Consider the following 26,615-nt stretch of genomic DNA (forward strand, 5'->3'; position numbering starts at 1 on the left):
AACCCATATAATAGGGGTTACAGGTTTTAGGTTACGTTTTATCTGACACAATTCCTGATTTCGAACTGATACTCATCTGAAAATCCAATAATACTTTGCCTAATCCTGGGATCGAGGCTGAAACTACGGCGCGAAAGTTCCTCGTATCGTGTAGACCCTTACAGCCGAGGGACTAATTCAAGCACTAAAATAAACATTTTTTTTTATTGAACTGAGCCGAAAACAATCGTATTGCATAATACTTGAACAAAATAGACATCGTGGTGGTACCAACTCTTGCAAACGAAACACTTACCACTTAGTTTATTCACCTGACTGAAAAAAATGCCTTATTGCATCTAAACAACAGTACACTACATAGTTGTACATTACTAAATAATAAATTCCGAGTTTGCTCGCGCAAAATCCTGAGTCATACATTTAGTAATTTAAAAATCCTACCCTTAAATCATTCAAAATGCGCTAATCTTCCACAAAAGCCCCTTATACATGATTACAGGACATATCTCATTTAGACAGTAATAACAAGATGCACGTCCGTCCTCCACGGTGTCCTAAAGCATAATGTTCGATATTCTAAATTCAAAATTGTAAGAAGTCACCGTGATTGGTCGCGCACGGGCCTGTGTTGCCAGTTATATAATTAGAAAATGAAAGGGTGGCGCGCACGCAGCCCGCGGCACGGCCACTACTATCGCTCACCATCGAGACTCTTACGAATAGAGATGGGAAATGGAAAATTTCGATAATATTATTTTTAATAGGCTAAAACTCCTTATAAGGAATATAATATTTCGTTATCATACACTAAACCGGGATTAGATGCGCTTAAATATTTCTCAAAAATGAAAGAACTGAACTCGGTTTAAGATCTAAAGTACAATAAAAATTGTTTTATTATTCCACATGAAATTAATATTGTAAAAAAATTCAATGAATTAATTTGACTGAATATTAATAATTTTACTGACCAATGTCTTAATATCACATCGATATTATTTAACCAATTTAAAATCATCGATAAACAGCCCCAAACATCGACATAAACCATCGATAACCCTCTGTCGTACCTATCATAAAAATATACTCCCCATCCCTGAGGGCAAATGGCAACATTCTTTATTTTCGAATATTAATAAGGAGCGTGCAACACTACACCGTATTTCACATCGGTAACATCATCGTCTTCTCTCCCTTTCGCACTAATGGGTAAATTATATATGCATACTACTCTAATCTTCAAAATTGGTGTAATATATTCCGGGCCAAAGATAGAACTTTAAGATTTATCTATATAAGAAGCATCCGGTGGACAGAGATTTTGATCGCTTAGTTTTTGCCCTGAGCATGTTATATCCTGTAATTAGCAATAATTATGTATTATTTAACATTACATCATGTACATATAAATACATAGTCCATAGTGTAATAACTATCTTGCTGCTTTGCTTAGGTGCAAACTCTTTCGCGGAATAAAAGTCCTTATGTATATTTCTCAAACACAAAACATACCCTATAAATTTATCTATAAATTGTTTGTACAAAATGTTACAAAAATCTATAGACATTAAGCGTATACTTCTAATAAATAAACACTTATTAATAACAATAACTTATTAATAAACACTCATAAAATTAGAATATTATTATTAGAAATTAGTAATATAAACTATGTATACGATATTTTGTGACATTCAAGTAAAAAGGCAACCACAATCCTACAAACTCTTATTCTGGTGTGGTAATTAGAATTGATCCAGCAATACAGTGATTACTCTAAGGTCCTTCGCCTACGGGACTACTGACAAGCAAATCAAAGTTTTGTACCCTTATCCTACTAGTCGTTTGTATATAGTCGCAAAAAAAATTTGCTATGCTCCGCACACGCGCGACGCGTCACCAACGCGTTTGACATCTGAAAATTTTCTTGTATCTTGGGCTGATATCTTTATAGCCACTTAAGATAAAAACTTAATTTAGTTTGGGCGCCATTAGCAAATATACTAAGTCTGTATTTGAAATAAATTTAAATAAAATGTTTCGTTTCATTCTTAGCGGCACTTTACGACGTACTTGTGGTTCAATACCGTCTTTAGTCAAGTAATATCCATAAAAGGGAGCCCTATGACGTCTACAGGAGCGAATTCGTCTTTTTGAAATTACGGGTTTTCTATTCGAAGGACAGCTTCGATAGCCATATAAGTAAGATAGTCAAAACATCCCCTATTTACCTACACGGTCATCAAAGCTGTTCTTCGATTAGAACGCCCGTAATAGCAAAAAGATGGATTTGGCCCCCGTAGGCGGAATAGGGCCCACTGAACTTATTTATATTAATTTAACGTTCTTATTATGTAGATATGTAGGCGTTGTTTCGTCTATTTGTACCGCCAAAGAAAATGCAATCATTATCACATGTTCTTTTGAAGAGCAGCTAGTAAAAATATTTGAATATTGACTTATTTAATAATCCTAATACAAAAACAGTAAATAAATACCACGATATCGTTCAAAAGACTGCCTCGGGGGAGGCATGTCGGCGCAGTTGTATCACGGAACGACTACGTAGCTGTGGTCTCGGATTTAATCCCCAGGTCGGATAAATAATTTTGGATTTTTCTACTCAATAAGTATTCCGGAGTCTGGAATTTGTGCCTGGTATTGCAATAGGATGATAACGTTGAGTCTGGGTGCGATTGGGTGAGGACCGAAAAACTTGGCATGTTGTGAGAGAGGCCTATACCCAGCAGTGGGACTCTACAGAGGATGATGATGTGATTGCAACAGTCTCGCCTCCTATCACATCATTCGATGCAATATTTACAGCAAATAGGAACACTAACCTTTGCTACATTCAAGGTTAAAAAGCCTGAGTGTGTGTATCGCTCAAAAGAGCCTGCAAATTTTATAGTTAACTCACGTGTGCCATTACGCAATATAAGCGAAATAAAGTGATTATCACTAACGAACTTACTCAATTACCGAAACAGTGTTTACTGCACGTAGTGGCACGGCGTGCGTTAACAACCTGTTTTTCGATTATCTTGTTTTACGCGGAGTGTGAATGCATAGAGAATATTAACTTCCTTATATTTGGCAACATTATGCAATACATTTATTAATCCTACTTATATTATAAATGCAAAAGTTTGTGAGGATGTATGTTTGTTCCTCTTTCACGAAAAAACTACTGAACGGATTTGGATGAAACTTTACAGTAATATTGGTTATACATCAGAATAACACATAGACTACAATATATAATTATTTCGTGTAATTTGGCCATAATACAACAATACATATCAAGTAAGTCGGAAAAAAAATGTCCCGGAAAACTCATTCACGCGGGTGAAGCCGCGAACAAAATCTAGTATATTATAAAGCCGAAGAGTTAGTTTGACCGCCTTAATCTCGGAAATTACTAAACCAATGTTGATTATTTTTTCAGTAATTGGAAGCTACATTACTCCTGAGTGCTATAGGCTATTTTTATTCCGGAAAGTCTTTTTCACACGGAAGTAGCCGCAGGCAAAAGCTAGTTACTTATAATAATGATGCTGATTTGGTAATTAAGTTACTTAACTAGTATCAACTAAATCAAATTATAATTTCTCATTGGCTTTATTTGATCTATATTGGTTTTCATTTTAATTCTATTTATATTGAACTGCAACGTACAAACATGCAGATGATTTATAAAATAAGTAAAGCTTTGTAAGGCGTACGCAAATACAATTAAAATATTCCTAATTTCTAATAGAATGAATTCTATTGTTGAAATAAACAATTGCATAAAACATAAATGTTGCAGAAAAATCTCCATTTTTCATTTCTCTTTATTTTAATATTAAATCCTGCATTAGCTTACTTGTAGTAACACAGCTTGTTTTGTACAGTACAAACAAAATTATATTCAATTCTGAAACGATTAAGCTCTCTTGCAATATTAAAAAGCATAATGAAAATATAGGAATTTCGAGGGTGTGTGTAGTCTACCAATCCGCACTAGGCCAGCGTGGTGGACTATGGCCTAATCCCTCTCAGTAGTAGAGGAGGCCCGTGCTCAGCAGTGGGCAAGTATATAATACAGGGCTGATATTATTATTATTATTATGAAAAAATAAGATATAAAATTAGATATATTAGTTTAACATTTAGTAACGCAATGTCAAAATGACCTTGTATAATTTTCATTATAAGCACGGCAAAGTCCCACTGCAGCTGATGGTAGGTGGAGTGGGAGTCCATATAATGTCGACTGACGAACTGTTACGCGACACAGGGCGACAGGGTTTTTAAAAAAAGAAAACACGATTATTCCTTTAAAAAAATGGCAGCGTGACGACTGGACAATGGGTAGAGACAGACTAGTGCACTCGGCCCGTGTTCGCGCTTTATATTGGAATAATTGCACTGACTTAACAGAAGGTCTTGTCTATATCATCAGATATGTGTACATTAAAGGGATGTAACAGAACGATGACTACCCCCTGATAATCGAAGCAATTATGCCGGCCTGTTAGAACCGGATCATACGATTAATTCGGCTTCTTTTTATGGACGCAATTTAAACAGTTTGCAGCACTTTAGTTTCACCAAGCTTAATGTGCGAATACTATAACCTGAAATTTGAACATTAAAAAACCTTCCCACGGTTACAACCATTTAATGCCATAAACACTGTACTTAAGGCAAATAACATTATATCATTAAATATATTAGCCTCTCATTAAATCAATGATAGAGGTTTTTATCTATTACTATAACAGTATATTTAACAAGGACTTAATACCCAAATGACCAAGTACATAACGTGAGATTTATAGCAAATTATAAACAATTTTATTGTCAAAATTTGTCCGCGCTGTAAGTGTTGCTCCATTATAAAATATCCAAATACTCGGCATTATGTAACAGCCGCCGGCGTACTCGCTCGGGTATCCATCATGTATCAAGGAATTTTACGTTAAGTGCTATGTCGAAAATTCTCTATATGGTTGAATACAAGTTGCCCAACTATAAGCAAACATTGTTAGAATATAAACACAAAAAAAATATTACAGAAATAGGGGAAATATTTTTTTCTTTGTGCCCGTTGTAAGTGCGAAGTCCAGAGTAGAAGCTCCGTTCCTACAAACGCGAAGTCCAGAGTAGAAGCCCCGTTTGCGGCGCCCAAAGTCACTGGTCATAATATAACTCTGGGACGGTCAATTGTTCGGCAAAATATCGACTTAAAGCGACAATTTTGAATTTACTGACAGCCAAATTCCAGGTTTCCCACATTATCCTTAAGGTAATCACTTAGGCACATTTAATAAAGATCGAGAACGCATTCAAGTTTCTATTAGGGACTCAGAATTATTTCTAGTTTTCAGTGGCGAATGGTCTATATAACCCAATTCCCGCCGAGTTCCTTTTCGTAACTTATTATGTAAAATATATTTATCATTGGAACGATTTCCAAACAACATGTATGCATATAAGTAAAACCTATATGTTGTGTCGGGTTCTCTTTCTGAAAACATCACTCTTCGCCACTGCTAGCTATCCGCTTTAGAAATGGTCTTTGAGAAAATTTACTATTCATAGAATGCGAATAACCAGCGTAATGAGAAGGTAGTTAACAATATTATCAAAACCTGAGTGTCTGGTTAGTACCTATACGACTAGCACCAACCGTTAAATACTAATAATAATAATAATATCAACCCTGTATTATATATACTGTCTCACTTTTGAGCACGGGCCTCCTCTACTACTGAGAGGGATTAGGCCTTAGTCAGCAACGCTGGCCAAGTGCAGATTGGTAGACTTCACACACCCTCGAAAATTCCTATAGACAATTTCTCAGGTATGCAGGTTTCCGCACGTTATTTTCCTTCACCGTTAAATACTAGAATATAATCAATAGTTATGCGTTACTGCTGTAGGAATCACCGCTGGACTTTTAAACATATCCTCCTCCTTCAAACACCGTGGTCACACCACGACTACCAGAAAAGCCGGTATCGCGTGACAAGCAGTCGCATATCGCTTGAGTTTCCTATGGGAACCGGCGTTAAGGCCCTAAACCCTTTCCGATTGCAAGGATTTCATTCAGGCATTCGCTAATAAGTCCTCAAATGAACCACGCATCACACCGACGTGTAACGTAGTTTTCTAAAAGAAGGAATTCTTAAAACATATCTCTTTTCTTTCATTTGATTTGCACTATATTGAATCGGAATGAATTAAGGAATATATTATTAAATGGATAGCTAAATATACATATATTATACTTGTATAAGTAGCCTTTAAATTTTCAGTGAATCTCTCCGTGACAATGAAGGCTGTAAAGTCTCGGACACATCGGGAGAAAATAATAATATATAAAATCCGAAATATTCATTTATTTTAATAGGGATTATGTTTCAAAAATGATATAAATAAAGTAACCAACAATACATGGTTACAAATTAATCAAAATTTAAACAAAATAAATATATAATGAATTACCCCTGCACGGAACTGTGTGTGATGCGGTCGCTATAACTCGCAATTATAAGATTTCGGGCGCTATCATTTTCTTGGAGCTAGGTTAGCAGTGGTTAATATGCACTCTTGGACTTTGACTCCCAAATCGTGACTTTCTTGTGGTGCGTTCCACGATTTTTTAATTTGTTTGACGTGAACCCTAAAACTTTGAGTGCCGGGCTTAGTTCTTTGGAATTTATTATTTAGAACATAATATTTGGGTACACTTTACTGTAGGTATATTTTGGTTGTGCTGTGTAATTGATTTTTATAGATTTGAAAAATACTAGCGATAGTACAAAGGAAGTCAGTTTTTAAAAATAAGTCACAACAATTTATCAGTAAAAATCTTAAGGGCTTAAGAAATGTAAAACTAGAATAATGGTCATTTTGAAAATTTAAAATAAAATAACTCGGGTATTGTTCGCAAATGCATACAGGAAATAAGTAGATTGCCCTTCGACCTTGCGATTGTCGGTAATCTTTGTCGATAAATCCAACCAAATCAATCCTTTATGTTGAAATATGGAATGAAGTCTAGAAAAATAATATATCAAAGCAAATTATTGAAACTCTTCGGCGGAAACGAAACACAACGATTAAAATATTTAAAACATTATTACAGTAATAATAAAATAGTCTTTAAAGAATAATTTATTTACTTTAGTCGGGCTCGATAATAATTAATTCGATGAAAATTGAGCATGTCATAAAAACGATAACATGAAATTAGCAATAGCCGCAGGTGACAAAATTTTTGTCCGAGCAAAATGCAGGAATAGTATTATATAACAAACAACTTTCGCGTACTCAAAACAAATTGATTTGTATTATTATAGGTGTCTGTTTCTTAGTAGTTCTCAATTTGTATATTTTGTAGAATATTTGCCCAAACAACTAAAATGTTACTCCAAAATTGTAATTACTGCAGAGCAAATTTATTTCGCAAAATAGGACTAGGCAAAGGAAAATTTGGGAAACATTAGAATACCTGCCTAGTTTTTATCGATATCACTAATAGGCATATAAAATACCTGCACCAAAGACTATCAGCCCATTTGTATAATGACAGTGTCTAAGCGGATTCGTACATGGGCAGTTAGAGATCGTATCGGCGCGTTCCCTGACTCATAGCGTAATCATGGGTTACTAACAACTATTTATTGAGCCTGATTCGCATTCGGTGAATTTTATAATATTGACCTTTGGTTTAAGAATTTATAACTGATAATTTCTGACTACAACTGTTTATTAGGCTTATTATTTTTATAACCTGTAGAAATTGGAATAAAAAGTATGGAATTGTAATATTAGCGATATAGAAGATGCTTACACTCGTAATATATGTTTATTGCCCATGTAACGCATTAAAATTGATTATAAAAAAATACCAACTGTACTTACAATTTATAGTTAAAGCTACTCGACGGTAGATGGCGCATTCTTATTTTAATCGTGTTATACTAACGACATCTATGGAAAAAATAGTTTTAATAAACGTGCTTCTATTACATCCCCATAGATGTCATATTATACCCACTATATATTATGATAAAATCTTCCAAAGAAACAAGATGATTATTTTTTTCTACATATAAATTAAATAGAGGAGATATTAAAATATATTCATTCATATCGCATATTGTATAACGTTTTTGATTTAGGCAAGGAATAAAATAATAAAATGGCAAGTTTTTTCGACGCTGTCAAAACAGACGAATCGGCGTTTTCGTATTTTCGCTTGTCATCCGTTTGTGTGTAAAAGTTATAAAGTATTTTGTTTCTAATATAATTTATCATGGCTTTAGTAGATCTTTGTGGTTTGAATGAGAAAATCAACTTGAATCCCATCAATTCCCTCGTGTCTTTCGAAAATGATGTGATTGGATACAGTCATAATTTCGCTCATAGCACACAACTTGCTATGCCACCATTCGCTAACGTAAGGTTATTCTTTAGAAACTCTTTTCCTTATGAAAATACTGTATTTAATACATTTTGAATACTTTCAGCCTGCAGAAACACTCGCACAATTCAACTCAAAAGACGAGACGGGACGTGAAATAAAAATACAATTCGACCATGGTACCACTACTCTGGGATTCCGCTATCAAGTAAGTTTACACCTAAAATCTAACAATTATTCATACATTATACATATTGTTTCCATATACTGATTAAAGGCATTAAGTCACTTTCTTCGTATGATGTGTTAACAATAGACTATCTTTCCAAGGGTGGAGTGCTGTTGGCCGTGGACTCGAGAGCGACTGGCGGCCAGTTCATTGGATCACAGACAATGAAGAAAATTGTTGAAATCAATGACTATTTACTTGGTATGCTCATTTATATGATTCTATGTGTCTATTCAAGTTTATGTTTAAATAATTTGGCTATAACCCATTTTCTGTAAAACAAATGGTTGTGAAGTTGGGGTTTGAACAGTAACATTCTGAAATTGATTCACTAGTTAATTCATATATTTACTTCATTCATATACACATTCATATACTTATTCAAATACATTTATTTTGAGAAATACTCTCATTGGCATTTTCAACCATTGTATAACTGAAAATGATGTACTAATAATGGAACTATGTGTTGTGTGGCATTTCTAAGAATCATGTTTTATAGGTAATATAATACTGAATTGACCTCTGTACACAAGATATAAAAACCTGCCATAATATCCCTTGCAAGTGTTATGACATTCCGGCATCAGCCTGTGTATACCCAATTTTAAACAGGCTTGCATAATTGTGTGTTTCCTAGTGGTACAATATATTTTATGTCCACTTGAATAGCAAGCACCATACACAAGGTGTTAAAACCTGCCATAATGGACCATGTAAGTGTTTCACATTCTAGGATCAGCCTGTGTATATATGGTTCCAAAAGGCCGTCATAATTGCGTTGACCGTCGAAAGGTAATCATCTCTCATGAGTCGAAATTATATTGAACCCCATTCCACTTACCATCAAGTGCTGTAGATACGCATTGCCAAGCCCGCTTAAAAAAATCGCATTCTATAAAATAATATATTCATTAAAACTAAACTATTTTTCGGATTTTGTTGCGATTTTTATATTTTAGTTTTCTCCCGACGTTTCGAAGACTTTTCAGCCTTCATTCTGCATAGATCGGACCACCAACAGCTAAAATTTAAAAAAGTTGTATAATTGTAAAATGTTGGTAGATATTGTAACTTTGAATTTGCAGATGAACAAAACCTCAGTCCCCCCCATCACCATGAAGGCTGAAAACTAAAATATTAAAACCACAATAAAATACAAAAAATAGTTTAATTTTAATGTCTAACATTCGCGTAAACATAAGATATCATTATAATTTATTCATTCAGGAACACTTGCCGGTGGAGCTGCGGACTGTGTGTACTGGGATCGTGTGCTCGCCAAGCAGTGTCGCCTGTACGAGTTGCGGAACCGCGAGCGCATCTCCGTCGCCGCTGCCAGCAAACTCATGGCCAACATGGTGTACAACTACAAGGGAATGGGGCTCAGCATGGGCATGATGCTTGCCGGCATTGACAAGAGGGTGAGTGATTGAAGTCTTGTTTATTTTTTTATAGGTTTTTAAACAACTATCCTTTTTTATAATGAGAGACATTAATGAATAAAGTACTTATGGATAATATAGTTTCTAAGTGATTTTTTTATTAGTTTCGTAATTTCACATAACCCTACATAAACATACAAATCTTACCTTATATATTGTACATCTTTACATCTTTATATATAGAGAAGGATCCATTGTCTAAGTTGCCGTTTAACTTCTCTGATGTTTACATCTTTTACTAGTCCTACAATGTGTTTATTTGATGACTAAACATAATCTTAAATAAGCATACATCAACTCCAAAGTATTATAACAGAAGTGGTTTGTTATGTAATCTAGAAAACTCTGCAGCTTAAATGGCAATGGTCTAATCACATGTTAAAAAACAACAATAAAATGGACTAAACTTTACCAAATGGATTCCACAATACAACACTAAAAGAAAAAGAAAGATAACCAACCAAAATATAACAGACTAACATGTACTTATATTTTATGTCAATTATATGTGAAAATCGTAAAGACTTTGAAATTTGGTATTTTCTTCTACAGGGTGCACAGCTGTACTATGTAGACAGTGAAGGCACGCGCACCCCAGGCAAAGTGTTCTCTGTGGGTTCAGGGTCTGTGTATGCATATGGTGTGCTCGATTCTGGCTACAAATGGGATTTGGCTGATGAGGAGGCACAGGGTATGTTTCAATATACTTTTAATATTAATGTATATTCTTATGTAATATGTACAGGTGTTACATGAAATAGTATTTAAAATTAAATTACATTAGGTAGTTTTTAAATTGGCAGATATTTAAACCTGATTTTACCAGAATTTACTGATTAAATTTTGCAATTTATCCTATTGCATATAATCTCTACACTTTCTCTCTAAAACAAATGTCAATAAACTACTATTATGACCATTAATAACTTAAACCACAAAGGTTCATATTATTTTTTTTTCTCCCACAGAGCTTGGTCGCCGCGCCATCTACCACGCGACTCACCGCGACGCGTACTCGGGCGGTATCATCCGCGTTTACCACATTAACGACAAGGGCTGGGTCAACATCTCCAACGAAGACTGCTCCGAGCTCCACTACAAGTACCAAGCCAGCAAGAGTCAAGAAGAATAAGTTGTATTTTTATAATAAATAATCTTAATGAAATCTTGGACTATTATTTATGAGTAAGGTGGTAATTATAGAATATGGATCAGTTGTAAAAGGTAAATTTGCTGTAGAGTATGTTGGACCTGCTCCGCGTTGGGCTACACACTTATAAAATGACAATAAAAATTCATAAGTTGAATGATTTTATTAGCTGATCAACGGAGTTAGTTATTTTGCGTAAAATTACTGAGACTTGTTTTTCAATGACAAAATTGTGTTATTAAATGCAGATAATGTTAACAAATAAATAGAATCTTAGTGCTTATGCCGTATTTACAGGAGTTGATTTCCTATGATTCGTTTTACTAAGACGATCTTTAAAAACATAGTCTGACCAGGAAAATAAAAAATCTCGATTTTTTTTAATTTCTTTTATTGACAACATGTGTATGTCCATTTAACGAAAACGCTAAAATGGCACACCCAAGCAGGTTTTTATTTTCCCGGTCTGGTTATAATACTGCAACTGCATACTGCAGCTTTAGTGCCTTCAGACATATTAGTATACGAAAAACGACCTTGGTAAGTAGTAAGAGTTAAGACCCTCTCCGAGCAAACGGCTTTAAGCATTCATTCCACAATTTTAATGGCATATTTATTATGAAATTAATGGAACAAAATCCATGGAAAAAAACATCAAACAACCATAAAAGTTACATTGTAGAAATATAATTATTAACATACCGTTTTGCTGAGGGCACAGCCTTAACACATATAGGCTCTCAAATGCTAAGTATGTAATATACCTATATAATAAAACTTGAAACATTAGACCTTAAATATAAATATATCGAGACATACACGCGCCAAATCAAACTAAAAACAACATAAAGTATACCTAAACAATATATAAACCATTATTACAAAAGTATTTACTTTTTAGGTAGGCAATATAAGGCTTAATTTTAAACATATTAAAGATATCCCTTACACAGTATACACATTTTCGATAAATGATCCCAATCCCAATATTCGATCCGATTCCGTTAACCAATCAAAGGTCCATTTTACATACATACATACATAACATCACGCATTTATCCCCGAAGGGGTATACAGAGGCGCAACTAGGGCACCCACTTTTCGCCAAGTATGTTCCGTCCCATGATGTGATAGGGGGCGAGCCTATCGCCATATCAGGCACAAATTCCAGACTCCGGGCTGATACTGAGCAGAAAAAACCCAAATATCACTTTGCCCGACCCGGGATTCGAACCCAGGACCTCAGAGCGCTATTGTACCGGACATGCAATACAACTACGCCACCGAGGCAGTCCATTTTAGATAGATCGAAAAAGCGATTTGGATCGTTTATTGAAAATGGCGGTTAGTAAATATCTAATAGTCGAAAGGTATTGTGTACAACTATAGGAAAACTTTACAGGTGATTGATTTTATAAGTGTAATATTTAAATAATTTATACGACATTGGAAGGAAAATGTTTAAGGGAAACGTTTATTTTGACTATTATTTTACAGTACATAGTGACTATAAATGCATGCCTCATTTTTGTGCTTCAACCATCGATATATATGTACTACGTAGTAGGTCTGGCGGTCCGACCACTTACTGTGTTCAATTGAAGTGTACTGCAATCTGGTATTGCTTGCCATTTTATTATTACTCTGTTTAAAGCGCTTTAGCACTGCATGTTTAAAAACAGATTTGGTTAGACAAAGATTAATGTTATAGCGTTGCAGCTAACTTTAGTTCTAAGTCCAAATTTTGAACAAATACTTTATGGACTTTCGTGACTAAAGAATATACGTCAATGGCTTCAACACTCCTATTATATAATAACAATAACTAATATAGCAATCGACTAGACAACATTAGAAACTTACAAACAATAATCAACCTTATGTCTATACAAATTGCATTATGATTTTCCATCTTTCTTCGCATTGTCCTCTTTTACCGTGATCTCTTCCACACTATCTTCTAGCTCCCAATCTTTCAGGGGCATTTCTGTTAGTTTGTAGAACTTTCCATGCTTTCCTATACCTGAAGCAAAATATTATGTTATTATACATGTAGATAGATGTCAAAATCTAAATAGCTAGATGATTCCGAGCCGAAATTTATTACGAATATGAAAAATAATTAGCGACTTGCCTAATTATTTTTTAATATTCGTAATAAAAAACTACACTTGTTATCACAGCTTTGCCCCGTCCTTGGATAAAAAACGTCTATGAATGGATACAGGCGCTCATCAGTTTGATAGAAGTTATAACTACTTGTCTGATAATAAATAAATAAATAATTCAAATACTGATCAACATTGGCCATGCGATGACTCTTTTGGCTACATTTGCAAAGAGAAATAATTTTATAATCAACATACCATCCTGGAACTTCTTAGCCCCTTGCATCAAGTCCTCAATGGCGTTTCCTAGCAAACTGGTCATAACCGCCTCGTCGCGCATGCTCTCCTCGCTGTTGGGGTTCAGCTGAGAGTTAACAGCGGCTAGCTTGTCCATTATCAACGCGTTTTGCGGGAACTTCACTAATGACTTTGCTAGTTTTAAGGATTCACCAAGTGCTGAAATTTAATATTTACTAATTACATGTAACAACAAATGAAATTATCTATTAAATGTTGAACATTATTTAGATTCTGTCAATTTCTATTCTACTACTAGTCAGGAGATCAGTTTTTTAGCATCCAGTTATTGTGCAAGGCATAGTAAAATTAAACACTTGTGATGTTTCTTCTAGGGGTATGGAAAAAAATCTAAAATGCTGCCACAGTATATGATAATATTAATAGTTTTGACACTCTCCTTCTCTGTAAGCCATTCTCTGTCTATACTAATATAAAGTTTGAGTTTATAAAATAAACTTCACAATAGGATTCATATGTGAGAGAATTATTTAAAGAAACTGTAAATTATATACATATATGATAAATTATACCTAAGTGCTGTAAAGAAAGGATTGGGGCATGAGCAGAATCTACACCTTCAACTCAACTGCATCTACTCACCGGTGCCAGTAGCAGTGAGTTTACAAGCTAATCCAAACTGATTAGCCTCGGTACCGCTGATCAAACGGCCTGTGATAAGTAAGTCCAAGGCGCGCGACAATCCGATTAGTGACGTCAACCTGCGCCCACCGATGATGCTCTGAGGTACTCCTGGAGGATGGAAATAACCCCTTACTAGTTGCATTATGGTAAAAAATTTTGATCACCGTCTGCCTGAACAAAATGATCCTCTAATATTATGTTAGATGTGCAATTTCTTATTTATTCTAATGTATAGTTACATATATCAAGACCAGTTAAAACTATTATTTTAACACATGAATAACCGACAAAAAGTTTAGGATGCAATTATTTATTAGAAAAAAAAGATGCCGATATAATACCCCAAAACTAGCATTGGTAAATATCATGAACTGATGAAATAACCAAAATGAGATCTTTTTTTTAAATCGATGGTATTTGGACCTGTCGACAAAAAACTTGGCCTATCGCTAGTAGATGTCCGCGAGAAGCAAACGTGGGCCCACGACATACTGACCAAATTTGCATATTAGGCAACTGTCGTCTTTCGCACTCCGTTCAGACCCCGCCTTCTAGGTCCAGATGTTTGTCAACATCTATACCAAATAGTTACGACGTATTCGCGGCAAAATGTATTATGTGTTTTAGACGCACCAAATCTTCTTCCCAGACAGCCGAGCACAGCAGTATCCTCTATAACGCGCAGGTCACAAGCGAGCGCCAGTTCAAATCCCTCTGCCACTGCATATCCCGTTACTGCTGCTATGGTCGGCTTGTCGCATAGTGGTCTACGAAGGAGTCGTGTCTGCAAACATTTACTTGTGAAATAATAAAATTTTTCAACTTTATATAAGGCAATCTCACATGCAGCAGGTAAAATGTATATTAATGTATATAACATCCTAGAATGTAATATAGGCTAAAGTTATCTTAAAGTATCACACACATACAGTAATGTGATGTTTTTTAACTTCCTTCCATTAGTAAACATCATGATTGACGCATTTTCCATCTATTATGATTGATATATATTTCCGTAATATTATCCTATATACAAAGATGTAAAAATATACAATATAATTTTGTCATTATGTTTATAAATGAAACTATATGCTTGTCTTTACCTCTGCTAAAATTGCCCCAAAAATCATCCATGAATAATTAATATTTTCCCCAAAAATCTTAGTCTTACTTTTCTGATTATTTTATCATTTTGTAGTTTGGTGCGGATATGGTGTTTGCGCAAGTCTATTTCTAACTGAAAGTGTAGTGTTGCCACAGGGTCGAATTCCCTTAGACTAATAGTAGTACTATTAGAGTATGTTAAATTAAAATTACAGTTTATTGATATTTATTTCATCTGGAACTTTTTTTTTATTGTTCATCTACAGATCCAATAAATTGTACAATGTTATTTTCAAGAAGATAAGGATGTGGTTTTATTTATGTCAAATGACCCTATAAATTATAGCTGTTGTATGTGGTCTCTTAACAATTTCTATGGAAAGACATACTGAATTATATCGTGATATAATATATATCTTTACAGTATAGCTGTTGTATATAATATGCTTGAAACTGAGAAAAAGAGATAAAATTTAAATCAAAATTATTACCAGATAAAGCTTCTTACTTAACTGTACTCAATTCATTCATTTTTTAAAGGGTAGTAGATTTTTTTTGTTTACATAGACATTAAATTGATTTATATCAGAATATTTTTATATAAATTTGTTCCTTTTCACTTATAAAATCCCATTTGGTATAATGTAATTAATTAATACAGCTTTTTTATAACCACAAATTTTACTACATATCAAAAATGATGCCATAATGACATACAACTCCACCAAAAAGCACCTATGCATAAATGTGTTCCAATGTATATTACAATACATTATCCACACTTACCGCTGCATCCTTTAATGGATAGTATCCTTTCTCAGCAATGTCATCAATATCAAATCCGGAACAAAAGGAACCTCCCTCCCCGTTAAACACAAGTACTTTTGCCTCATCATCTGAGTCAAATGCATTTAACGCTGCCTCTATCTCTCTCAATGTTGGCTCATCCAAACTGTTCCTTGTCTTTTGACGATCTATGTTAAGTATCGTTACCTCTTTGTATTTCTCTACTACGATATCTGTGTACAATATATTTAAAATAAAAAAATATGCATTGCAGACATTAAATATTCTTATTATGCAATTACAATAGTATGAGTAATGAGTCAGCTAGAATTTTGGCTTTACGTGGTTTAAAATCAAACGATGTAACACAGCAAGGCCCACTTATGAAGATTTTTATGCTAATTACTACCAGGAATATTAATCGTTTATTATATCATAATCCAAACTAAAGTAAAAACATTGTACAACAAGACAACAAGTAATTTCACCTAAATTCTGATCGAATATTCACTCTCTTTAGAAGTAATAGTAATATATTAACAATTCTTGTCAATACTTAATAATTTATAAAAATAATACTTTCATATAACCTTACTTTTTTTTACTTCATTTGCTTTTGCAGGTTCGCTTTCGGAGTTTTTTGTACCGTCGCTGGAAAGCAACCGTACACTTTTGGTCTTGTTAAAATACACATTGCTTGTTGCTAAAAATCTTCTTAATAATAAACGCATTTTATTTTATTTTAGAATCTGTCAGATTATTCAAAACAAAACCATCAGACAGCCGGTTTTGGATTTACGTTCTAAAATCTACTAACGCAACTTCAACTCCAAACGTTCAACAATCAATAAACATTTTACATTTATATGTTTAATATAAATTATACAATGACAATTTGTAATTCTTGTTTTAGTTATATAAACATTATATTAGTTTATAATTTATTATTATACCAATTACATATGTACATAAGAATTTTAAAATCTAATTATAAAACTTTGTTGAAAAATACTAGTAACACAACATTGCACATGTCAAAAACAGCTAATCATTTCCCCGATCCTCTGACCCCATTGAATTTTCTGGACAAATTCGTTTCGTACACGTGTACTTGCATTTATTTATGTTTTATTTCATCATCGGTGTGTATTTTGTGGTCACTGATCGTTGAGAAAATATTTCAAGTTACTGTGTTCCCAAAATTTTGTTTCAAAGTGTTAAGACTGTGAAATCTTATTTGCCGTGTTTACATTGTTTAAAAGGACACAAAAATGTCTGAATTTAGAGACTGGTACAATAGCGTGCCGTTTTTCACTCGGCATTGGTTGACTTACACGATAGTTCTCAGTTTGTTGGGAAAATTTGGCATCATTAGTTATTATTATCTGTTACTCGATTTCGAACGCTTCGCATATAATTTCCAGGTATGTATTTCCATATTTTTATTAAATTTACATCAAAAGTACCTGAACAAATATAATTAATATTTATAGAAATTAGTGCCTTAAGTTTTGAAAAGTACTTTTTGTAACATTACTCCTAAACAATGATGAAAAATCAATGTTGTAGTAGATTTTCAAAGCACTATCAGTTGTTTACAATTTTCTCTTGAATATCAGTAGGTTGACATATTCCATGTTTTATCTAAAACATAAAAAAATATGCTCATAAACTTATACATAGAATACATATCATAGTACAAAAATATGATGATATATATAACATCCTTCTAACCTTCAATGTAACTATTTTTCTGTGTATGACGTCATAAACTTCATTTCATATCATTATGAAGATATTGATTTGTTTTTATTGATCATGAATTGAGATAATCTGATTATTATCATAAAAAATGTATAAATTAGTATTTCACATAACAAAATGTATGTAATGGAGTTTTTTAATGATCTATTTTTATGAATTTTTCTGTCTTACCATGTCTTTGTTTTCTATGTTAATACATTCATTCTATCAAATTATATATAGAAAATATAATTCATGTATAAAACAAATCAAATGAGACAAAAAAAGTTGTTACAATATTCCCAAAAAACTTTTTTGTTATGTAAATTTATTTTGACAAACACTCAAATATCACCTCAGGTGTAGGTGTCAAACATATTTGAGAGTGTAGTAATTGCTGTTAATTAACAACAATTACTACAAAACTCATCCTCCTCCTCTGACCTCCGACCCGCTGGTCTGATGGCATTTGCATGATCGCCGGTGGACGCTGGATGATGAGAGCAGAGGACTGAGCAACATGGCGCGCTCTAGGGGAGGCCTATGTTCAGCAGTTGTAGGCTGATGAGTTGATGAGAATCAAAACTCATACACAGCTTAAAATAATAAATAATTTAGGGTTACAGAGATATAACTAAACCTGTAAATGTTGCATTACAAAAATATATGGCTATTATATTACCTAGTATTTACATTAAAATTATTAACTACAATAGATCTATTACTTTACAATTTTGTATATCAATATGGTTTTTTCCAGATATGGAGGCCAGCAACAGCGTTATTCTTCTACCCAATTACACCTGGTACAGGATTACATTTTTTGATAAACTGTTATTTCCTGTACAACTATTCACAAAGGTTAGAGACAAGTATATTTGCGGGCAAGCCTGCAGACTACTTCTACATGCTGCTGTTTAACTGGGTGTGCTGTGTAATCATTGGATTTGTTGTTGAGTTGAGAGTGAGTATATATTTATATGTATGTTTATGATTATGGATTGCCTTTAAAAATATATCATATTTAAGCAGCCAAATAGTGGAAATACTAGAATTTTTATATCTATGTCAAGAAATATCACAAAACAAAACTTACCACAGACTGGGCCTTGACAGATTGTCAGTTACCATAGATAATAAGTATTGGGAACTTTTAAAGTCCCTAACGAACTGGAAGAAGAAAGGACAATGATTAGACAAGCCTGATAAATATTTATTGTCAAACTAAAAGTATGTTTTAAAAAAAGAATTTGTTTTGTAGTTTTTGATGGACGCAATGGTGCTGTCCGTACTGTATGTGTGGTGCCAGCTCAACAAGGATGTCATTGTGTCATTTTGGTTTGGCACAAGGTTCAAAGCTATGTACCTTCCGTGGGTACTGCTCGCGTTCAACCTCATCATTAGTGGGAGGTGAGACTTGAAACATTTTGGAATATTCATAACTTGTATGAAATTACTTTTAGTCAGTTGGTTGTCTAGGTCGAATAATGAGCATGTTGTAATGGGCAAATATTATTATGGAGTAGCCTACATTGATCAATATCAGTGCTTTGTAATACAAAAATGTTTGAATGTTAGAAATAAATGCAAAAATGATCGAATTTAGATTTATATTGGCACTGGGATGATACATATGCTGGATTAACACATAGGCTATATTTTGCCCTAGTAATTTTGTTCTATGGAAAATAATTGAATTTTTAACTGGATGACACTGACATCATAGACTGCTGCAGTGATTTAGGAACTTTGATAGCAGATAAGTCTTTACACCCTGGAGAAACAGCGAGCAACAACTTGTAATAAATAAATTCCTCAATACTTATCGAATAGTTCTGAGTTCTGATACTAACATACGAGTCTTGTAAATTAGTTAATAGCTACTATGAAGTGCAAACTATAAAGTATGGTCAAACAACACATAGCTATGTATTAGTGGTTAATATGAAAAAATCTTAATCTTTTCTATTAAAAGATTTTTTTTACATTATGTAACTTTCAGTGTAATGATGGAGCTGTTGGGCATCCTCATTGGGCACCTTGCATTCTTCCTGCTATTCAAATACCCACAAGAGTTCGGCGGCCCGGCTCTCCTGACACCACCTGCCTTCTTGTAAGTATTAACCATTATTTCGTACACAATATTAATTTTGAGACTTTTGAAATTGAGAGAATATTAGTAACGTAAATGTTCCCATCATTGGTGAAATAAGGAAAGCTACCCTAAAATCATTTTATCACATAGAAGTAATTATTCATTGGTCAGCAAATTAGTAAATGGACCACCTGATAGGTGATCTATACAGGTCTCAAACATCCACACTATCATAATCGTGGATACATTATCAGCCTTAAAAGAAAGGAATAGACATTAGAAAAGCGAGATATTTGTCACGCATCAATATAATTTATATCAATGCAATCATATGCCAACGTCATATGCCATTATCAATAATATGACGTCTTATCATTGGGTCGCAGGAAGCAGATATTCCCGGACACGCGGTACATGGGTGGGTTTGGATCGGCGCCACAAGAGCGGGCACCCACGCGCCCCGCGGGCAACGTGTTCGGTGGCCATAACTGGGGACGCGGTCAGACGCTAGGAGGAAACTGAACTGTGTTGTAAAGCGCTAGGGATCCATTTAGATTGTATAATGATTTGTGATGAACTGTTTGATACTACCGTTTTGGATGGGTTTGAGACATTTGTTGGTGGACTTATTAAAAGTGTTACATTGTTTTGAAAGAGGGATTTTTTTACGATATTTATATCACTATTGATATCCAAAGCATTTCAAGGGTTGCCAGTTAATATATCCTGGATTTGTCATACTTCAAAAATTGATCTCTGTAATATTTTTCGATATCATTTCTATTTGGAAACAACTTTCAAAATTAGCAATGATAAAGTCACAATCTAAAAATTTAAAGATATGTCCAATAAAATGGGCCATTGTGTATGTGTTTCAAGCTATAGAACACTGCTTATAGATACTAAGAAATATATTTTTTATTCTTATCTGTTTATCTTTAAATTAGTTTTTTCATGGCAACAATCAACTCACTAAATTGTTGTAACTTCACTTTTTTTTAATAACAAGAGACTCCTTAAAAATATTTCTTGGCAATTTCAATAAATTAACCTAAGCACCATCTTTGAATTGACAGTGAAAATGGACCGAGCAAAATAAAGTTTATATGACATTACAAACAACTTATTTTAATTCGTTTATTATTACCATTCTTCAGAAGGTATAAGGATCGTTTATTGATTCCGCCTTCAGGTATAAAAGTATAAAAAATTGGAGCAGGATTCCTTCAGTTCAAATATGCTATAAGCAGTTCATAACATGAAAGCAATTTAAAGGCTTAGGTATTTTTATAACAAGAGGCAAAGTGGAGACTATTTTTTATTTTATTCGAATTACTTGCGATAACTATGAAATATTAAATAACATACTAAGGTATAATATTTTTGTACCTTATGGCATTTGTTTTTAGCCTTTGGTGAGTGTTTTCAGGTTACTTTAGGCTATTTTTTTTTTAATAATGGCCATTGCAGCTTCGTTATCGATCCTGAGGCAGTACTAATTGCAAAAGTTGAATCTTATTGTGTACACAACAAAGGTTAGGTTGGACTAATGGTACAGAGAATCTTACATTATTCTAATTACTAATACTTAATTGGTAATTAAATTAAAGCCATATTGGAAATATCCAAGCTTTAATAACAATCAAGTCGGTCTATAAGTTAATACCAATTTCATCTCTATTAATGCCAAATTGGCCATAACAATATTATTAATTACATATTTTAGTGCGAAAAATACCTAAAAGTGAAAAAATTAATCCGATCTGACATTTGATCAAATGAGTTTAACTATGATTGTATCATTTTTTTGTAGCCATTGTTTAATTGTTCTTGTATGGTCGGTTGCAATAATTGATTTCAGATATCTTTAGATTTACGTCGCTGGATGGGGGCTATTTGCAATAGGTGGATCAGGAAATCTTTGGGGGAAGCCCATGTTCAGCAGTAGACATCCTGTGGCTGATGATCTTTAGATTAATCCGAAGATTGAACCATTCAAAATGAGTTATTCAAAATATATTTTTGTTATCTGGGATCGTTTATTGTAATCGACCGATAAACGGCAATCGAATAACGTTTGTTTTAATACAGAAAATAAATTTATTAAATGCGTTATAAATTTTGTTTTTATTTCCTTAAAATAATAATGAAGACCTTAGATCTTTACTATTTGTTTATATTCATTAAGATGTTTTATTTGGTGGCGTAGGTATTGCATTATTCTAAGAAAAAAATTTAAATCCTGTCAAATATTTCTTTATTTATTTGAATATCCAGCTCGAAGGACCACATTGGTGCGTTGTTTACAAATAAACAATTCTTAAAACATAAATTAAAAAGGTAAAATACCCATATCTGTAGCAAGGCAAAATAGGGAACTAATCTGAATTTGTTCCTAGATAATTTTTTGTTACATTTATGTATTTATTAGCAAAAGTAATTGAAAGAACTATTCTCTCGTAAATCATCTACGTTATTTTACTTTCTCTAATTTCCTTCTTTAAAATATTGTTAAAATATTTTATATATAATGTTGCACTAAACAACCAATATTGTTAACAAAATAAAATCTTTCCTTTAAGGTTCTTTTTTATTTCTCCATACCCAATAGTCTCGCTTACTCTCTTCCACATCCGCAACTTAATGGCTGTGACGTCACACGACACCCGAGTTCTTATTAGATCGTTATTGCTATTGGTCATAACATCTTTTACCAGGAATAGGTATTTTTTAAGAGGCCATATTATCCTTACCATACTTTACTCGATAGTTTCCCACACCTTTTGTTTTTAGGAAAAACCACTATAAACATGCAATACATACTCAATTTTATTTTTATCTACTTAAATTTGGGACAGTCGTTTAGTATTTCCTTTGAATACGAACACAAAGGTATAAAATAGTTTTGAGCAATAAAATACAGGCTGTCGTCTATAAAACTACTTACATCCTGTATTTATCGCCTTGACATGGCTGACAATACATGAAATTATGGCGCCAACGGATCTACGCAAGGTAATGTTTTTAGGTTATGCTCATTAGCATAATGGTTATGTTATTGCCAAGTTGCAGAGTATAAAGGACTGAACAATAATTATTGTGAGAATTATTAAGTTTATCCATCTTTATCTCTCTACTAATAAATGCTGTATAGTACAATATTTTTTTATTCTTTGAATGACGAGACAAGCTCGCCGTTCGACTGATAGTAAGCGGTACGACCGCCCATAAACAATAGAAATACTATCCAACACCTTGAATTCCCAAGTATTATTTGGTATTCCACAGCGCTCGCCTTCCTGAGATATTAGATGTTAAGTCTCATTATGTCCAGTAGTTACACTGGCTATAATGTCCTTCAAACTAGAACACAACAGTCACTACACACTGGTGCTTGGTGGCAGAAGTAGACATTGCGGTGGTACCTACCCAGGCAGACTCTCACATATAAGAGACCTACATACCAGAGTTTATGTATATATTTGTAATACTTATTCAATATTTTGTCTTCTGTAGTTAATGATAAATACCATCATTGAAAACAAGACTAAACATTGTTTAACTGTGACAGAAATATAGGTTCCTAAGGCTGCAAGATTATTAAAACACAAAAATAAATAACTCGATTACTATATTAACTACACAATTCGATTAATGATGCTTTTCCTTGGGGTCTTCCTTGCCATATTCCTTCTCCCACATAGCTATGAACTCTTTCTTCCTTTCCTCACGGCGTTTGAAGTACTCTGGGTACTGTGCCTTCTCTAATGGATGCCAGTAGTCGAGTACCCAATCAGGAGGTGTTACCACACGCTCGTAGGCGACACCGCCAGGGCTGGTCGCGACTGGAAGATAAAATTTTAGGATAATAAGAAACACATAAAAACTTTTTAGGATTTCATAATCGACTGCAGCCTTCATGGTCACAAGATGGACTGAGGTGTAGGTAGTCCAAAAAGTCCACATACTTTTAAGAATTTGTACTATAACAATTCAATATTTTTTTGAAATCTAGATTCTAAATCAAAAGGAAAATTCTAGATCCTATATTTCTACTAATCAACATTAACATAATTGTTAGGCTTTTTAAATAGTAATAATTGTTAGTTAATTTGTGCCCTATATAGCGATAGACTCGCCTCCTATCACATCATGGGACGGAATACACTTGGCAAAAAGCGGGTGCCTTAGTTGCGTCTATGCATACCCCTTCGGGGATAAATGCGCGATGTGTGTTGTGTGTGTTAGACTTTTCAAATCCAAAAGTATTATCTTCCATACTGCACCTAATGATAAGTGGAGTGCGGTCCAATAGAATGTCGACTAAGGAGAAATAATTACATCTTGAGAGTAGACAAAAATATGCTTGCCTATGAAACCGGATATACACAGGCTGAACCCGGAACATGACACACTTAGGTATGCCACTGTGGCGGATTTTTAAAACCTTGTGTATGGTTGTCGATATCACGGCGGATATATAATTTATCCTACCACCATGGCACCAGAATATTATATTTAAATTAAACAGGAACAAAAGGCTGAATAACTCACAGTATTTAGGAATGGGATGCTGATTCAAGAAGAGCTCTTCCTCTCCGGCCTTGAGGAGCTCCACAGCCTTCCTCATGTCGGGCTCCTTGACGTGTTTGTCGAACCGCTCTCGTAATAGTACTGCTTGATATCGATACACATGACTAGGAAGAAATGATAATTAAATCAGATTGAATTATTTATTTAATAAGCATAGGTGTTATTGAAATTCATGATTATCAATAAGTTCTAAGATGATATATAATAGACATTGGGAAGATTGTAATACAATTTTTTTTTTCACTTATGTGATGATTACTCAATCTACTGTAAAATAGCAAAACACCAATATACTTCATATTTTTTCCATATCATGATTTGCAAATTTTTAATGTGAATATTAGCATATTTTCTGTAAATATATTATTTTTGTATTAGTACCTAAGGATGCTGTGACATCTTGTTAACGGACATTTTAAATAAGACAATGACTTATTACCAATAGGTAATAACTATTGGAGCAAACATTTGGCCCTGATGTCTGCTCTATAACTAACTAAACTGTTAAATGTCTTTAATAATTATATTACAATGCTAATGTACCACAATTGTTTGCCACTACATTAGTGAATTTATGATCTGAACTAACCCTAGTACAGATATATGGTAATAAATAAGGATTACATCAACTCCATTTTAATTACTTTGCAACAAAAAAAATCTATTTTGCTTTTGACAATCTTACAAGTAAAATAAAAATAATTTTCTTCATTTATTTACTTTTTATAATGTTAACGGATATAATATGGAATAAAGCATTTGAATCAATAAAATGTTATGTTACCAAAATGCAGTCAAATTTAACATTACCACCAGCTCGAAATACAGTATACACCAGAGAACAGGCAAGAAACTACTGTTGCTCATTACAAAATCAATACAATGTATACTACATAAAAATGTATATGTTTAGTTTTTGTGTTTAGAGCTGTTCATTTATTTATCTTACAAAATTATATATTTCCAATTCCCATACGAGTATATAGTATCCCATAGTAAGAGTACGATAAAATCATGGAAACATTGTCCTTTATAAAGATTTGTGCTACATTCTATGGCATATAAAATCCTTGATTTGTTATTAGTTATTACTAAGACAATTACCAAGAACGTAATTAAAGTAAACAAAAAGCTTTACTGTGGCAAAAGTACGTATAAATACAAAAAATAAATGAAAAATATAACCTTATTATACAGGAATATGCAGAGACATTTAAAGTTTTAATAACAAAAAGGAATATCTGGAAAAATTAAAAGCATTGGTTATGTTGGGTACAATTACGTAACACAAACAGAGCTGGAACAACTTTGGATATTAATATTTAATAAATTATGATACTAACCGTCTGTCGTAAAACGATTCTAAATTACGTAGAGCCCTTTTGTAAAGGCTGCAAACCCTTTGTGCATGGGTTTTGATGCCGAGAGGGAGATGCGCCATTTTTGTTGTTGTCCCAAATGACAACTGACAAATCACGGAACTGACATTGACATGTTGAGAAGTTATTTTTTTTTAAACATTTGACCAAGGTTACTGTTTCTTGCAAATGAAGTTAAATGTTGAAATTTTATAGACCTTTTTTGTTAATAATAATAAATTAATCAAATTATTACTTTGTTCACAAGACTATGACAAAAATTAAAACATGTTATAATTTTCTAAGTGTCTGATCTTAATCGTTAAACTCTTTGAATGTGTAATGATTAAATATAAATTATTTGGTATCCCATACACTTATGCATTATACTACATACACTTATAATATTACTCACTTGTGTTTACTGTATTTCATAATTTATTTTAGGTCTATTATTGTTTAAAATAGCCTTAAGTTAACAAATCCGGCAATTGATACCACTTAATCCTATAATTTTAACGAGATATAAAATCAACAAAAACATTGCAATTTTTGTTTAACTAGTCTTCAATTGTGCAACAAAATATAGTTTTCGTTAGAAACTCAAACATTGTGAAACACAAATCAATAGCAAATGCATTTC

The 26,615-nt window shown here is 33.3% G+C and overlaps 4 protein-coding genes across 4 annotated transcripts; 2 read left to right on the forward strand and 2 right to left on the reverse strand.

Annotated features, from left to right (window-relative positions):
- Positions 1-8,199: 8,199 nt before the first annotated feature.
- LOC115454567 (proteasome subunit beta type-5) lies at positions 8,200-11,258 on the forward strand. Its single transcript, XM_037440412.1, has 6 exons — positions 8,200-8,455; positions 8,526-8,627; positions 8,750-8,849; positions 9,879-10,072; positions 10,646-10,784; positions 11,062-11,258. The coding sequence occupies exons 1-6, from the start codon at positions 8,312-8,314 to the stop codon at positions 11,223-11,225; spliced, it is 843 nt and encodes a 280-aa protein (XP_037296309.1). The 5' UTR covers positions 8,200-8,311; the 3' UTR covers positions 11,226-11,258.
- A 1,287-nt stretch (positions 11,259-12,545) lies between these two features.
- LOC115453737 (probable enoyl-CoA hydratase) lies at positions 12,546-17,029 on the reverse strand. Its single transcript, XM_030182460.2, has 6 exons — positions 16,779-17,029; positions 16,184-16,416; positions 14,927-15,077; positions 14,252-14,401; positions 13,610-13,807; positions 12,546-13,266 (listed from the first exon to the last, which is right to left on the reverse strand). The coding sequence occupies exons 1-6, from the start codon at positions 16,912-16,914 to the stop codon at positions 13,142-13,144; spliced, it is 993 nt and encodes a 330-aa protein (XP_030038320.2). The 5' UTR covers positions 16,915-17,029; the 3' UTR covers positions 12,546-13,141.
- A 185-nt stretch (positions 17,030-17,214) lies between these two features.
- LOC115453736 (derlin-1) lies at positions 17,215-22,140 on the forward strand. Its single transcript, XM_030182459.2, has 5 exons — positions 17,215-17,607; positions 18,687-18,890; positions 19,188-19,336; positions 19,929-20,039; positions 20,408-22,140. Exons 1-5 carry the CDS (start codon positions 17,455-17,457, stop codon positions 20,541-20,543), a joined length of 753 nt encoding a protein of 250 aa, XP_030038319.1. The 5' UTR covers positions 17,215-17,454; the 3' UTR covers positions 20,544-22,140.
- Positions 22,141-23,635: 1,495 nt separating this feature from the next.
- On the reverse strand, positions 23,636-26,110 carry LOC115453738 (NADH dehydrogenase [ubiquinone] 1 beta subcomplex subunit 9). Its single transcript, XM_030182461.2, has 3 exons — positions 25,958-26,110; positions 24,576-24,718; positions 23,636-23,866 (listed from the first exon to the last, which is right to left on the reverse strand). Exons 1-3 carry the CDS (start codon positions 26,053-26,055, stop codon positions 23,673-23,675), a joined length of 435 nt encoding a protein of 144 aa, XP_030038321.1. The 5' UTR covers positions 26,056-26,110; the 3' UTR covers positions 23,636-23,672.
- Between the last annotated feature and the right edge of the window lie 505 nt (positions 26,111-26,615).

Source organism: Manduca sexta, chromosome 4 (assembly GCF_014839805.1).
Source record: "Manduca sexta isolate Smith_Timp_Sample1 chromosome 4, JHU_Msex_v1.0, whole genome shotgun sequence".
Taxonomy (NCBI): Eukaryota; Metazoa; Arthropoda; class Insecta; order Lepidoptera; family Sphingidae; genus Manduca; species Manduca sexta.

Bases quoted from the DNA above. Each gene is read 5' to 3' on its own strand.
- LOC115454567 (XM_037440412.1), top strand. From the start codon at position 8,312: ATGGCTTTAGTAGATCTTTGTGGTTTGAATGAGAAAATCAACTTGAAT. The intron at 8,628-8,749 runs GTAAGTTTACAC...TATCTTTCCAAG, and splicing joins CTCTGGGATTCCGCTATCAA to GGTGGAGTGCTGTTGGCCGT. The intron at 8,850-9,878 runs GTATGCTCATTT...TTATTCATTCAG, and splicing joins AATCAATGACTATTTACTTG to GAACACTTGCCGGTGGAGCT.
- LOC115453737 (XM_030182460.2), bottom strand. From the start codon at position 16,914: ATGCGTTTATTATTAAGAAGATTTTTAGCAACAAGCAATGTGTATTTT. The intron at 16,417-16,778 runs GTAAGGTTATAT...TATTGTACACAG, and splicing joins AGCAAATGAAGTAAAAAAAA to ATATCGTAGTAGAGAAATAC. The intron at 14,402-14,926 runs GTGCGTCTAAAA...TCCATCCTCCAG, and splicing joins CTGTCTGGGAAGAAGATTTG to GAGTACCTCAGAGCATCATC.
- LOC115453736 (XM_030182459.2), top strand. From the start codon at position 17,455: ATGTCTGAATTTAGAGACTGGTACAATAGCGTGCCGTTTTTCACTCGG. The intron at 18,891-19,187 runs GTGAGTATATAT...TTTGTTTTGTAG, and splicing joins GATTTGTTGTTGAGTTGAGA to TTTTTGATGGACGCAATGGT. The intron at 19,337-19,928 runs GTGAGACTTGAA...TGTAACTTTCAG, and splicing joins AACCTCATCATTAGTGGGAG to TGTAATGATGGAGCTGTTGG.
- LOC115453738 (XM_030182461.2), bottom strand. From the start codon at position 26,055: ATGGCGCATCTCCCTCTCGGCATCAAAACCCATGCACAAAGGGTTTGC. The intron at 24,719-25,957 runs GTTAGTATCATA...ATTTCTTCCTAG, and splicing joins GAATCGTTTTACGACAGACG to TCATGTGTATCGATATCAAG. The intron at 23,867-24,575 runs GTGAGTTATTCA...TTTATCTTCCAG, and splicing joins GCATCCCATTCCTAAATACT to TCGCGACCAGCCCTGGCGGT.